General features: G+C 42.2%; 1 protein-coding gene across 1 annotated transcript in view; it reads right to left on the bottom strand.

The window, feature by feature from the left end:
• Positions 1–13560: 13560 nt before the first annotated feature.
• Positions 13561–14790, bottom strand: part of SLC28A3 (solute carrier family 28 member 3) — a gene marked incomplete at its 5' end in the record, with an annotated part of 14387 nt that continues 13157 nt past the window's right edge. Inside the window, one exon of the mRNA XM_009285289.1 lies at positions 13561–13675. Within this exon, the coding sequence (XP_009283564.1) occupies positions 13561–13675 (115 nt within the window). The remainder of the gene's footprint in view (positions 13676–14790) is intronic.

Below are 14790 nucleotides of genomic sequence, written 5' to 3'. Positions count from 1 at the left end.
TTGAGAAGGTGGCAGGAGTTTCTAAAGTAGATGAATTTCCCATCATTCTCAGAGAGTGAAGAGGATGGAGATGAATTTTCAATCAGCCAGAGACAACAAGGTAACAATAGAGCAAGCATGCCTCTGCAAAAGTCTAGACAAAAGTTGGAATGACTATTTAGTTGTCACATTGAAGCTGAGGGTTTTCTAGTGATGGGTGTTTTCAGTAGTAGGCCTCTTTGGGTTCAAGAATGATTACTGTAGGAAACCTACTTGATGAAAAGTGAGTGCACTTAATATTCTATCATCTTCTTTCAAATGTTGTATTTGTCAATTCTCTGATGCTTTGAAAACCTGAGCTTGGAAAACTGACAACGAAGTAACAGGAAGCGCAGAGCGAGATCACTCCCACAGAGCGGTTGGCCTACAGATACAAACCGGTCTCAAGCTTTTCTAGGGTGTTCCTCATCACAGTAGGTAAACTCTAGCTGTGTGAAGAGATGTTGTGGCAGACAAAAAAACCACAAACCTGTAAAGTAAAAAATGAATTCCACCTCTGAAAAACATTCCCAGTCATCTCCCTCTCTGTTTTTCATGTAAAAAATGATGTTTTGGAAACCAGATGACACGAGAGCTGGGGAAAAAACATCAGGCAACAAAACTAAATATATACGTCTATAAGAGATTCACAATGAGAGGTGGAGCAGTCAAATTTTCAACATTGATGGGAATTATTATACATTTTTGGACATGCCTATTGTTAAAACATTGTCTGAAAGCTATTTTTAAAATGGAAATTTTGCTTCCTTTTGCCTCATGAAAAAAATGCAGCTTTAAACAAATTGAATTTGTCAGTTAACAACAATGAACCTATTATATGCCAGATGTGTGACATACGTACATTTCTTAATGTTAGGAAGTCCAAACACAGAACACCAACAAAAATGTGAATCATGGTCTCAGCCTATACAGAAAACCAGTGTGTTCTGAAAAGCCTGTTTCAGAAAATAATAGTCTTGCGGAAGTTGTACAAGCAGCACTTGAAGGTTTTAATTTCCCACTGTTTTGGATTTTGTATTTCAGCTCCACTTCCCAGGCTTTCTTAAGTGTTTTCATCTTTTACCTTTGGACTGGTGAGAAATTGTAGATACTTCTGCGTATGCCCAGAGGACATGGTGCTGAAAATCCTCTTTGGGCTATGACAGTCCTCAGCTTGTGGGCGGTATTGAGGGCCTTGTTTTGCAAAGACAGCTTTGAATTTTGGCACTCTGCATGTGGACAAAGCCCTCAGTCCATCCCGCCCAACACCATGCGCCCTGCGGCTCCTTCGCCTACACCCCCTCCCTCCTTGCCGCACCCCTCTCCCCCCTTCCTGTCCCTCAAAGGGAAAGCAGCCTCCTGGGAGGCAGCAACACACTCCGGCCTCCAAAAAGAGGGACAGGCACACACAGGGAAGCACAGTGGAGAGAATAGAAAAGAGGCAGAAAAGCATTGGAGGGAGAACAGTGCGGGGGAGAGGGGAGTCCCCATCTCCTGGGTGCTGGGGAGAGGACCAAGCCTCCTGACCCACGCCGTGAGGAGCCACGGTAACCTCCTTGGCAAGCTCCTTCACAAAAGGATCAGAGCAGAGGGGAAGGGCAGAAAAGGGGGTTGAAAATCTCAAAAAGATGCCACAGACTCAGAGAAACATCTGCCAGAAACGCAAACACTCAAGTAGGAGAAGGCATCCGTTGTGCCTGGAGATACACATTCTTCCACGCCTCTCCAGCCTCTTACTCCTTAGGGGAGGACTGTGGCTCATATGTTTTCACAACATATGCCACAACATATGTCAGTATGCTACCAATGCCGTATGGATCATTACGATGACACAGTGCAAACAGCATGGGGGGGATTTTTCAGATCTTTATAGTAAATGACTAGAAACGGCTTAAAAGCATACATATGAGGTGTTAGTGGTTCGGATCCTTCAATCTGGAGATTTCACACTTTTCTTCACTTGTAGCAGTTGTCTCTGGAGAGTATCCCATAATAATAAATTCTATAACATAGGGAAGCTCTACATTCCCTTCAGAAATCCTGTGAATTGCTGCTTTGTCCTTCCCTAGACCTGAATCCAGAGGAGTAGGCAGTACTCTTTTGGAGATCCTCCATTACTGATGGCTGAGAGGCAGAGAACAGTCACATGGACCTTTCACCCCAGGCAATGTTCCTCACTCGATCCTACATGCCTCATGCCATCCTTGCTGGTTTATATGTTGTTCTTTAAAATTATTTTCTTTCCTGACGTACTTTTGTGGAAGAATCACAGGATTCCAATGCACTGGTATATTGAAGCAACTTTTAAGGCATTTTTAAGCAGAAGAATGCTGGAGAGGAAGGTACATTTGAAAAAGACCTTGACTGACTGCAGAGCCCACCACAGCTCACAAACCTGCACATTGACAGCCTATGGAAATATTTCCGTATACACAATATGGGACTTCGTGTACAGTCATTGTAAGGCACAGTTATGGGACAAGACTTACCTTTTGTACTTTAACAGGGTAGGGAACCATGCCCAAGTTATGTTTAAGCAGTGAAGCAGTTTTTCACTTGCTACAAAGGAAAGGCAGATGGAAGTGAGGATTTTCTGCAACGAAGAGGTGTAAAAATTTTCCTTTTTAGCCCATACTGCTCCTTTAGCAGTCTGGGGTTTGACTTTGCCTCCAGAAAAGATTACAGCTGCAGCTCTAAGATTGCTCTCCAACCCTTCAAGGCCTAGTCCAGTGTGGGTCCTTTTCATGGGGTACAGCCCTTCAGGGACAGACTGCTCCCGTGTGGGTCCCCCACAGGCTGCAGATCCTGCCAGAAACCTGCTCCAGCGTGGGCTCTCCATGGGCTGCAGCTTCCTTCAGGGCATGTCCACCTGTTGTAGCATGGCTGCAGAGTGTATAGCTGCTCCGGCGTGGTCCTCCATGGGCTGCAGGGGGACAACCAGCTCCATCGCAGTCTTCTCCACAGGCTGCGGGGGATTCTCTGCTCTTGTGCCTGGAGCACCTCCTCCCCTCCTTCTCACCAGTTTTGGTGTCTGCAGGGCTGTTTCTTTCATGTTTTTCTCACTCCTCTCTCTCACAACTGATGCACCGTGTTTTTTACCCATTCTTAAATATGTTACCACAGAGGTGCAACCAGCGTTGCTGATCATCTCAGCTGTGCCCTGTGGTGGGTCCATTTTGGAGCTGGCTGGAACCAGCTGTGTCTGACATGGGGGCAGCCCTTGTCTCTTCTCACAGATGCCAACCCTGCAGCCCCCCGCTACCAAAACCTTGCCGTGTAAACCCAATGCAGCACTTCATCATAACAGACTCAGTCCTGTGTTCTTGTGTTCAGGAGTGTTCCAGCAATGGCAGCTCCATAACTTCTGCCACTGATGTCAGAAGAGCTCTAATGGTGTCACCTACATTGGTTTATGGTGGAGATCTGGCACAGAGCCATCACCTGCCTAGCAGAGCCACCTAGACCTCATGGGCCAGTCCTTAGACCCAATGTAGAGCAGAGAGCTGAATAAGATATTGCTAAACCAATATATTCTTTCATGTTTGAATGTTATCAAGCTGATTATTTATAAACTAAGCAAACAAAAAACGCAAACAAAGCTATTGTCTCCCATCCCCTCCCTTTACAAACACTTCTGTGAAAAGTCTGTCCTTGTTGCCCCTTTTCAGCTCCACAGGTGCTACCAGCAGCAGTGCCAGACACACACATTTTCAGTCCTGGTCTATCTAGACTTGTGATAAAGAGGCTGGTGTTCTTTATCCAGCTCCAGATAATAAAAGCTCCCCCCAGATAATCTCACCAATGCTAGAACAATAACATGGGTCTCTTCAGAAGATACATGTATATAAAACTCAAGTACCAACCCACTGAGAGGTGGTTGTTTATCTGTGGTGGAAACAAAGCGCCATGGGCCTGTCTGTGGTAACAAATGAGGACTTTGGCTTTTATCCATGGCCAGCGATGGAGCCGACCAACATATACCTAGCCATGGACCATTTAATGTGGGGCACAGCAGTGAAAGGAAGAGATCATCTGACTGCAGTGTATTGTTTTATCAGCAGTTGAGGGCTACGCTATACAAATAGAATAAGTGTGTAACACATTCATACTCTTGCTTAGGAAAAGAGGCCTGCTTATATTTGTATTGTGCTCTATATTATATCATATCATTAATGGCTGCTTAATTTGTACTGCCTTTAATTTATCTATGATAGTGCCCCTATGATTACTATTCTATGCACCTGTCTCTGTTGCTGCCTTGATATCTACACATGCTTTTTCTGTTTATTCCATAAATATTGGATCAAAAACTCTCTGATGCTTGGTCTATTTGTTTGTACAATGCAGAGTAAAATGGATATTAGTGCTTGTTCATGGTCCTTGTGAAAGTAATACACTCAGAATTATACCTACTGTATTTTAGAGTATTTTTTGCTAGAAACAGCGCTGTCGAACAAGACAGCCATCATCAACATAGTCTTATTTTGTCACAATCAGGAAAAAGACATCTAGCAGCAGTTTGTTCTGGGGCATATAAGTATAAGGGGCTCTTCCAAGAATCTTAAATGAGATAATTTTTATAGAAAGAACAGTAATAGTTCACAATGCCACCAGAATAGTTCCTGGGTCATTTGTACCAAGACCTCAGTATTCAGCCTTGTCTCTATGAAATGTCTATATTGGCAAAGACAATCTGCGAATGGAAGATTTTTCATCTTTTGAAAACTGGTTTCCTGAAGGTGCCCTCTCAAAATAAACCAGGGGAAGAATTACTATTCTCCTCTGCTTTGGCCAGCATTATCAGGTCTGGTTCAACTGGAAAGTTCTTTGGTAGATTCAAGCTTGTCAGATAAGACTTTTTTCTTGACTACTAGTGCTGCAAAGTCAAATAGTTCTTGGGAATCAGGCTACTTCTCTCTTTTATGGCTAATGAGTGATTACCTGACTGGATTTGCGCAGGAGTAACTATAACAGCTGTATCTGAGAAAGCGTAAAGCACAAAAGGAATCCAGTTCACTATCTGCCGCTGCCTCATATAGTTTTAGTGGGAGTCAAATACATTGAAAAATATTTTTTTGCCACACATGTAAGTGAACACATATATAATGCAGAAGCCATTTTTGCGTGATATCTGTGTTGTAGGATTTTGGGAGATGTTTGCACAGACCAAAGACCTTGTCTCAAAGGAGAAATAAATCTAGATGCAGCTGAAAGCACCTTCCCATTGCTATTTTAAGGACTGTTTAAAGAGTAAGAAGGGGGTGAGGGTGACTTCTAATGCAGGAACAAGTTCTGTACAATTTTAGCATCCTACTGAATCCTCAAGGAGATGCAAAGGACAACATCTCTATAGAACAGAATAGCAATGATTATATAAAGAATTGTCTCTTTCTAGTTATTGCAATATACTCAGACATGGAGAAGAAAGTCCTTCCAGTTGGCACTAATATTTTGAAGGAACTTTAGGCAGCAAGCTTCATGGAATGGAAAGTTACCACTATTTAAAGTCTTGCATTTCCCTGGAAAGAAAAAGAACATAGAGAAAACACTACAGTGAATTAGACCAACACTTTATTTTTTTCCTTTTGGCCATTGTCCTGGTTTCAGCTGGGATAGAGTTAACTTTCTTCCTAGTAGCTGGTACAGTGCTGTGGTTTGGATTTAGCATGAGAATAATGTTGATAACACACCCATGTTTTAGTTGTTGCTAAGTAGTGCTTACACTAGTCAAGGACTTTTCAGCTTCCCATGCTCTACCGACTGAGAAGGCTGGAGGTGCACCAGAAGCTGGGAGGGGGCACAGCCAGGACAGCTGACCCCAACTGGCCAAAGGGACATTCCATACCATGTGACGTCATGGTCAGTACATAAACTGGGGGAAAGCTGGCCGGGGGAGGGGTGGCCACTGCTTGGGAACTGGCTGGGCATTGGTATATTGGTGAGCAATTGCATTGTGCATCACTTGCTTTGTATATTCTTTTATCACTATTATTATTTTCCCTTCCTTTTCTGTCCTATTAAACCGTCTTTATCTCAACCCACGAATTTTACTTTTTTTCCCCCCGATTCTCTCCCCCATCCCACTGGAAGGGGGGGGGAGTGAGCGAAGGGCTGTGTGGTGTTCAGCTGCCTGCCAGGTTAAACCACAGCAGCCACTATTTGGCAAATTCTTCACTGGAAACAGTCAAATTAAAGTCTGCAGGACAGAAATGTACCTTTTGGAACTAGCTGAAACTATCTTTGGGGAATATGGTCCCTTTCATGTCCAAGTGAAAATGCTTTTATGAGCAATGTTCCAGAAGAGAGAGCCTTTTCAAAGCTGGGCATCACTGGTAAGAGCAACACCCCCCCCACCCCCCTACTGCCCACAAGGGCTTTAGGTAACTCCAGTGATAAGCATACACAACAGGCGTTATAGAATAACATTAGGAAATATGAAGAAAAGCTGATGTAAGAAAGCCAAATCTATCTAAGCCTGTCTTAACAGCATGCTGCCTCCGACTTTGAGCCCTTTGGGTTTTTCAAGAGTGTTCTGTGGATGGTTCCAATTCAGGTTTCTGAAGGACAGGTGCTCACATCCCCTTGCCTTTGTGTATGCCTTTCCTAAATGTTCCTATTAACACAATCACGGATCTGAGAGATGAAGAACAGCCCAAAGTAGGTAGCAAGTGCTCTACTGTCTCATATTATTTGATGAAACATTTCTCAATTGGAGTGAAAGTAATGGAGAGACCCTCCTTATTTAGGTTTTGAGAAGACTATACCCATGCAGTCTTTTAAAGAGCCTTTTAAATTCTGTACAAGCTCTTGCAACTCACTGTGAGCAGGTTACTGTTCTGCGAAGTGGATTACTTTGCCATATTTAGCAGTAAGTATTTAAGCTCTTGAGTAGTGGTTCTAGTATCTCTGGAAGGCAAGGGAGGCTCTTTGTTCTTCCCTCTTCCCTGTAAATAAAGGTTTGCCAGACTGCAACAACTGATACTCCAGAAACAAGCCATTTACTTGAGTCACATCTCATAAGGATGTGTTGTCATTGCTTTCTCCACAATACATCGTTTCCCTCTCCTTTCCAAGGGTACTGTTTTCTAGGGCTGCTATTCATGGTGTATGTCATCCTTACTATGTTTTTTCTTAACCCTCTTTACTGCAGTGAGCTGATTCCTCCTGCTCCCGCTTACCTCTACAAGGCAACTAAGGAAAACTATACCAGCGTGTGAAAAGCCTTATTGTGTTCAGCAAACCCCAAGGCAGAGGACATGCTGAGAGCTGGGCCAGTGCTGGAGATTACAGTAAAATGGACTTTGGTACTGTTATTGATGTTGCTATTCTGGGCCATGCATGAGCTTTAGAAACCTTTAGCCCCATATTACCTGCAGCTAAGTAGAATAGGGATACTGTAGCAGGGTGCACAACTACCCTCCCCACACCACCATCTGTTGCAAGTTTTTGCAGTATCTAAGCCTTTATTTATTCCATAATTCATTCTACTACTTCTACTAAGGTTACTACAGACAGGCATTAACACCCTTCACCACAATCTACAAAGGTAATAAGAAATCTGTGGGGACCAGCAGGCAGCATTTTAGGAAAAGATGATTTTCAGGGATGGCTGCGTGGCACTCTGAAAAGTGGAGCTATTCAAAGTGCCCACAGTGGCCCCTTCAAAGCAAACCACCTTGGCCAAAGCGTATCATATTTTATATTACCTGAAAATGGAGGGTAGTTAATAAAAGTATTTAACCTGAAATTCTGAGCAACAAAAACCCCAAGTAGGCCATATATATACAAATAGAAAGACTAGATACTTGTATTGCTACATGTTTTCTTGGGAAGAGCTTTTACTGATTGTGTTCTGCCACCTAGTGATCTGAGAAAGGAAAAATTCCAGCACCCCTGTGGTGATGTGTGAAATCAAAACAAAGGTGATCAGGAGTAAAAGCAGCAGATACAGAAAGCAAGATGTGAACAGTGCTACTGTAAAGCCATGGAGTGATCAGAAGAAGAAAGCGTGAAAGGAGGGAAGCAAGAGGCTTGGGAATACAACAGTTACCTGGTAAACGAAGCCTGACCTGAAATCTCAGCCTGGGCTCTGCCGTGGTTTTATTACGGCCGTCAAGGTAGCACAAGAAGAGAACTGATAGCTCTGAGGGAGTTCTGCAAGTTTTCCTAGGTGGTTTCAAGTCAAGCCAGATACCGCAATCACTTATGCAAGGTAAATGTATAGTACAGAAAGTACCTCTGTTGACTTCAGCTGAGCTGTTTGCGAGAAGAGTGTGTAACTGCAAGGGCAAATTCTTTTTTTTTAAATGCCTGGGCATGATTATTCAAAAAACTGTGGGGGCTGAATGTCTTTTGCATGGTATTTGGAATTGAAAACGGATAAAGGCTTTTTTCAGTGGCTTCTTGGGGAAGTACCTGTAGCAGAGAAATGATTCAAGACAAACAGATAAGAGACTCTGGAGTCTTTCTGTGTGTAATAATTGGTGTAATATGGCCAAACAGCCAACTAGAGTCAAATGAGAGTTTTGTAGGACAAGTTCAGTCAGCAATTAAGGATACTTGGAATATTTGGGGTCATAGAGATAATGAAGCAGCTATGGAAGGTAGCTGGGATGGTGCGATGTAACAGCAGTCATTTGATATGGGCACCAATTTTTTTGTGTCCCTGCTGTTATTTGAGCTCAGATGCTACAGCAGTGCAATAGTGTTTCTTTAGAAGGGGGAATAACATTGGTATGAACCTAGCCACAGTCTTCTTCCTTTATTTGAACCAGAGCTGTTTAGGAAAAGTGCCAGATTGGTGGAGTTATATCTGTTTCGATCCATGTGTAAAAGCCTCTGACAGAAACGAGGCATGTAATGCATAGTTCCTCATTACTTTTCAGTACAGACTCAGGCTGGAGGGAGCTCCCAGGTGTATAATCCCACAACTGCAAAAGTCCTGCTCTCCCATTTCTGCTATCTAACAGTTTTTGCTGTACTGTAACTGCTAACAACACCCCCAGGCTACTGTTTCATTTTACAAATCAGGAGATGTCACAGAGCTGAGAAACTTTCCCAAGTACACGTGGGGCCTGTGGCAAAACTCACAACGGGACACAAATCCAGGTTTATTATCCTACTTACGGGGCCATTCGCCCTAACATGGGGGCCCCAAACGTTGCAATGCAATTGCTGCTGAGGTAGAAACACTTCCCTAGCATGTGGAAAACCAGTAAGCAACAAGACCCAAGTATAATATTTCTTACATATATTTAATCCTGGTAATATGCAAGATTTTGCACGTAAAAACTCAAGATTTTCTCCTTTCATCTAGACAAACGTGGTCCTGAACTGCCATCTACGCTTGCCACCAGGGAACATGCAGCATTATCTCATGTAGGGTGCTCCCATCTCCCTGACATTTCTAGCTGCCTGACATCAAAGGCACCAATCAATATAGCAAAAAGAAAATATCTGTTTTCACTATGGCAACCCATGCATTCTGATCAATGCCTTTTGAAGTAGTGCACTGGTTGCTATAGCGAATCCCTATGCTGCAGAATGCCATAGCAACAAGAAGATGCTTTGATTTTTTTCCTCTGTAAAACCATCATGAAATAGTTCTGAGCTAAAGAGTAAACTGGTTTTCACCAGTCTGTTCTTCTGAATGTTCTCAGATTTTGGATTCAGAGCTCCACAAGGCAAAACAGAAGCATGTGTACAGTTGCACTGATTGTTATACCATATTGTGTTAATTGAAGTACTTCCATCGGCTCCTATGAACTGAGAGACTTTAAAACCAGTTTGAAATCAGAATCAAATCCAAAGAAACAAATTCTCATCTGATTTACACTGGTAGAAGTGTATGGTAACTCCAGCTTCAGTGAAGATCCCCCAAGCTTAGACTGATGTAAACAAGGGGAGAATTTGATTCAGCCTCTCAAACATGAAAGATTTGTAACCTGCCACTTGTTTTTATGTTTGATATCAGATAACAGCTTGGGATAGCAGCAGACCTACTTATTCTGTGGGCCTGCTTGGAGTCAGGATGGTGCTACATGGATGAACTGTGCCCACAGACTCCAAACTCGGGGTCTCACACCGGCTGCCCCCAGGGCACATCCACCTCTGTCCCCGGCTGCCAAGCAGGGCTCTGTGCTCCCTGTGTCCCATACCTCACAAGGGCAGAGAGCTTCCCGTGCCCTGCACCAATGCCCTAGACAGATTTGTCTTCTACCACTGCTGATGGGGCTGATGTTCAGAGCCGCCTTCCCAGCTATATGCCACTGCTGAGCAACATGCTTAAGCGACTTTAAAGTTACCTGTATTTAGCTGAAATCTGGACATCTGTTAGTGATCCACAGACCATAGATTTATGGCACTGCATAGCAAAAACTGTTTCAGTCTGCAGAAGAAAAGAATTGGTATTCATATTCTGTCTCTTTAGCAGCTTGCCTCTCTCTGCTCATGTCATTTGTGAGGAAGAGGTGCTACCTGGTTTGGAGAACACTTACTTGGCTCCATAACTTGCTGTATATGACTTGCCTCTTTGCCATAGTCAATTATTCACATGTTCACAAAGGGGTATAGTTTGCAAGTGCTGCTGTGGTATGTAGAACTGGAAAAAGAGTTTGCTTCTACAAGTGTGCTTGTTTTTTCCAACTGCCTCTCAGCCAAATAAAATAGAAATATTCCTGTTCCCTACCAGCCTTGCCTCATTTACATATTTCAGTGCTTTTCTAGATTGGGGCCAGAGAGAATTTGTCTTACATTAAGGATAGTTTTCTTCCATTGTGTATGCTGTGAGCATCGTAAGGGCTACACAGTATGTTTCCTGGAACTGTTGTACACTGAAACGTGTAAAACATTTCCTGGAATTACTACCGGTGATTTTTAGTGACTAACTAACACCCTGTGAATGTTACAGTACAAAGCTCCACAAGGCTGTTAGATACGTACTGACGTCCAGTGTGCAGCTTCTGAGGGTGACAGATTGAGTCACGCCACCCGTGCTTCATTAACTTGTCATCTGCATTAGTTACAACCTATTGTGCACTGCCATGCCAGTAACTGCAAAGCAGGTTAAGCTCTCCCTTTTTTGCAAGACTTTTGAAACAGGGATACCTCCATGTAGGCTTCATCCGTTATTTAATCCATTAGTTCCAAAACGTTCATGTAGATCTTTGAATCTATACAAGTATAGAGTGCTAGCAAGCATTTGATTAAATCAAATGTTTCTTCTCAGGTCTGCGTTGCAGGTTCATTGTTGCTGGCAATTGTGTTGTTGGAAATGTGTTCCTGGGCGCTGATAGTTCAGGGTCGAAGCTGCCAGATTAACGCCGAGTGGCTAAATGCACGGTTCCCTTTTTGTGTCGAGACACAAAGACCTCTACAGTGAACCCCTAGCACCATCACAAGGACAGAGGGTAAATAGTCACCTGAAAGCATGATGGTACTTGTTAGCAATCCCCTCCTGCTTTCTCTGGTTTTTTTTGCTACATTTAGGATGCAGCGTCCCATGTATGTCATCTTTTGATTAAGCCATCAGCAAACCAGGTGGGCAACCTCTTTGACCAGGTGTAGGTAGAGCAATGTCACATATCCTCTGCTAAAATTGCCTTCCATGTAATCCTGCTATAGAAGAATCCTAAGAAAAGAAAAGAAACACACCACATCTCTTCTGTAGGAGGAAGGCTGCTGCCTCAAGCTATATGAGAGGCTTTTTTAGACGTTCATGCATGGTTGTCTTTACTAGCTGGAGTAGCCCTTTTAACCAGCTTACAGTTGTGGGAACGGGAAAAGCAGCCATTTCAAAAGGCTAGTATTAAATAGAGCATGCTAGGGAGCAGCAAGGAGGGAGAGTGCCAGTGATGACTTATAAATGGGGGGTGCGGGGTGTGTTCTGCCTAGCAGTGAGAGTTAATGTTTCTGATTAATTTCCCTTGAAAGAATATATTTCTCTATTTCAGACTCTAAACTTATTTGAAAGCTAAACCCTGCTATAACCAGGGTGCTGGCTAAAAATTGTGGACCAAACCCATGCAGTTTCTTTAGGACAGGTTTGCATAAAATATTTGAGCATATATCTGCCATAATCAGGATTAGCAACATTCTTTAAAAGCACTGAAAACTGAGGTTGACATGCAGTCTCCTAAATCTGGGTGGATGAGGCCAAAGAAAAACACTTAACAATATGAAACCCGTGATAAAAATCACAAGTAGTAGTGATACTGGCATTTATAATTTTTCAGCGAATTAAGTTAATAAACTGAGTTTTACAGGAAACTAGCATCTTTTACAATAAGTCCAAATAAATGCTCCCTGAAAATAGCTGTTCTGGCAGCTGTCTAAGTTTATGAATCTGGATTTCCCAGAACAGATTCTGCAATAATTAATGGAAGATTGAAAACTTAGTTATTGTTTTATCAGAATAGACTAGTGCATTTCCATCTGCACAAGTTTTATTTGGAGGGTATGTCAGGACTTTCTGATGTTCCTGTACTTCAGTTCTTAGCTTTTTTTTCAAGTCTTTGGCATTAACAATGTCATAGGATAGGAATATATATATTGCAATCTTTTGCAAAACCATCTGCAAAGAACGTTTCGGTTTTGGAGTCCTGAAAGGTCTGAAGCTTAAAACAAAACAGACTTTCCTCTTCAAGAAGATCTTCTAGAGGTCTTCAAGATCTATTAATGTTGCTTTCACAAGGAGTAGTCAGATTGTGACCTGATTTTACCCACATTTGACTTGCAGCACAGCTCTGTTGTTTCTGGTAGGAATACTGCTCCGAGTTCCTGGTCGGTGACTTCTGGATCAATTTTCACAACTGTTAACAACAAAGATTGTGAAGAATCGATACAGGAAACTTTCCTCGGAGTTTGGACATTTCCATTCCTATGAGTTACCTCTAAACAGGGACCAGCATCCTGGATCAAGATGTGGCCTGGATACCTCTGTGGGCAGAAGGAGGGGGAGTGGGGCACACAGTGCCTAGTCCCTGATTTGGGAGCTTCGGTGACCGAGCTGGTGAGGTGCACTACACGTTAGCAGCTCAGTTCACGTGCAGCCATAGTTACCAGAAGAAATGTGCAGAGATTTCTGAGAACAGTCATTTATCTTCGTGCAGTAAAAACACTTCTTCAGATTCAAAAAGAGCAGAAATACTATTAGGAATGGATGGCAATTCTAAATATTATTTCTAGTTCACAAATTTCTGTAAGTGGCAGTCAAATCCTCCGAATCTGATTTTCTTCTTGCCTACAGCAGTTTAATTCTAGACATTCTAGTCAGTTTCAGGGTAGAAATGAAATCAGGACAATCAGGCTCAGAAGTGTTCTTCTCTTCTGATCTGTATTGGGAGAAGAGATCTGCAACAAGAGGTGTCTTGCATTTATCCTAGTTTAATTTATGACTAATTCCAAGCAAGTCAGAGGAGTTGGCTGGCAAGAGGTGGAAAGTAAAGGTGGGGGAAGGGTCACACTTGTTGTGGAAAAGGAAGTTTTTTATTACCTTTCTACCAAGGAACACAGCTCTTATTTATGATCTATCTCCCCCCCAAATTAATGCTTAATCCAAGTGCAAGGAAAAGCAGGTCGATCCAGTATTTGGCAACATCCTTTCCAGGAACTCAAGTTGTAGTTTCCTCCAGGGAAGATCTCTTGTGAATGATTTACACTGGGGAAGGAGATAAAAGCAGAAATCAGATATACTCCTTTTCTCTTATGGGAATCTCTCTCTCTCTCTCTCTGTGTACATATATGTAGTGTGTGTGTATATATATCACACGCACACGCGCACACACACACACACTCTTACACACACACTCTTTCTCCAAAGCAATTTTAAATGTGTTAAAATTTTCATGAGAAATGAAACAGAGGAAAGCCTTTCCAAACACCAGCCATGTGCCATGACCAGATGGTCTCCCTTTTTATCGGGGTGATGCCTGGTTTTCTGTATAAAGTCCTCATGCCTTGGGTATATCTTCCTAGATAACTGAAATGATTGAGGGTTTCACTTCACTATTCAAGGTTTTTGCATCTTTGAAGCATTTGCTCAACATTGATTCTGGTGAAAACAGAGCAAGTTCTTGTCTTTGTAGCGACCTGGTAGAGTTAAAATTAGTGTAATGAGGAAAAGTTGGAGTGATGAAGAAATATGAATGAAGGAATGTACCCAATATCGCAGGTGATTTTTACTGTGCAAAAAAGTTTTTGACACTGGTTCAATGTTATGATAAACTCATATGAAACATCAGGTTGCCAGAACAGAAATTCCTTGCAGTGATATGTAGGCAGAAGCTGGTGATCTTGATACCAACATGAATTATTTTTTTAAATTACATTTTTTTGAACAGTTGAAATCTAAAAATGTTACCATAAAAATAAAGCCACCTTGTATATTGTATATGCCCATTTTCAAAGCTATGTTTTATGCCAAGGCATGGAAGGAAGAAATATATGTGTCAAAAGAATAATACAGAAAAAAAAAGTCACCTGAAGTTAGAATTGGAATTGATTCCTAACATGAGGAGTTAAACATTGTAAGAAATTTCAAGTTGCCACAAGTCTTGTTACTAAGAAGATGTAACAAGATACCTCTCTACTACACTCACAAAAAACCTGTTTTAGTTTTTTAGTGAGGGGGTGTGAAGGCAGATCCAGTGAAATCAAAACAATTCTGAAAAATTTCCCCATTTGAGGATTTTCTCGAGAGAGTTCTTGCAGGTTAGATTAAGCAACATCACTGTTACATTTACATTTTATGTTTTTCTTGTAGGCTCAATCTTA

The sequence above is a fragment of the Aptenodytes forsteri genome, unplaced genomic scaffold (assembly GCF_000699145.1).
Source record: "Aptenodytes forsteri isolate BGI_AS27 unplaced genomic scaffold, ASM69914v1 Scaffold151, whole genome shotgun sequence".
NCBI lineage: Eukaryota > Metazoa > Chordata > Aves > Sphenisciformes > Spheniscidae > Aptenodytes > Aptenodytes forsteri.
This window is presented reverse-complemented; position numbering and strand designations above follow the sequence as displayed.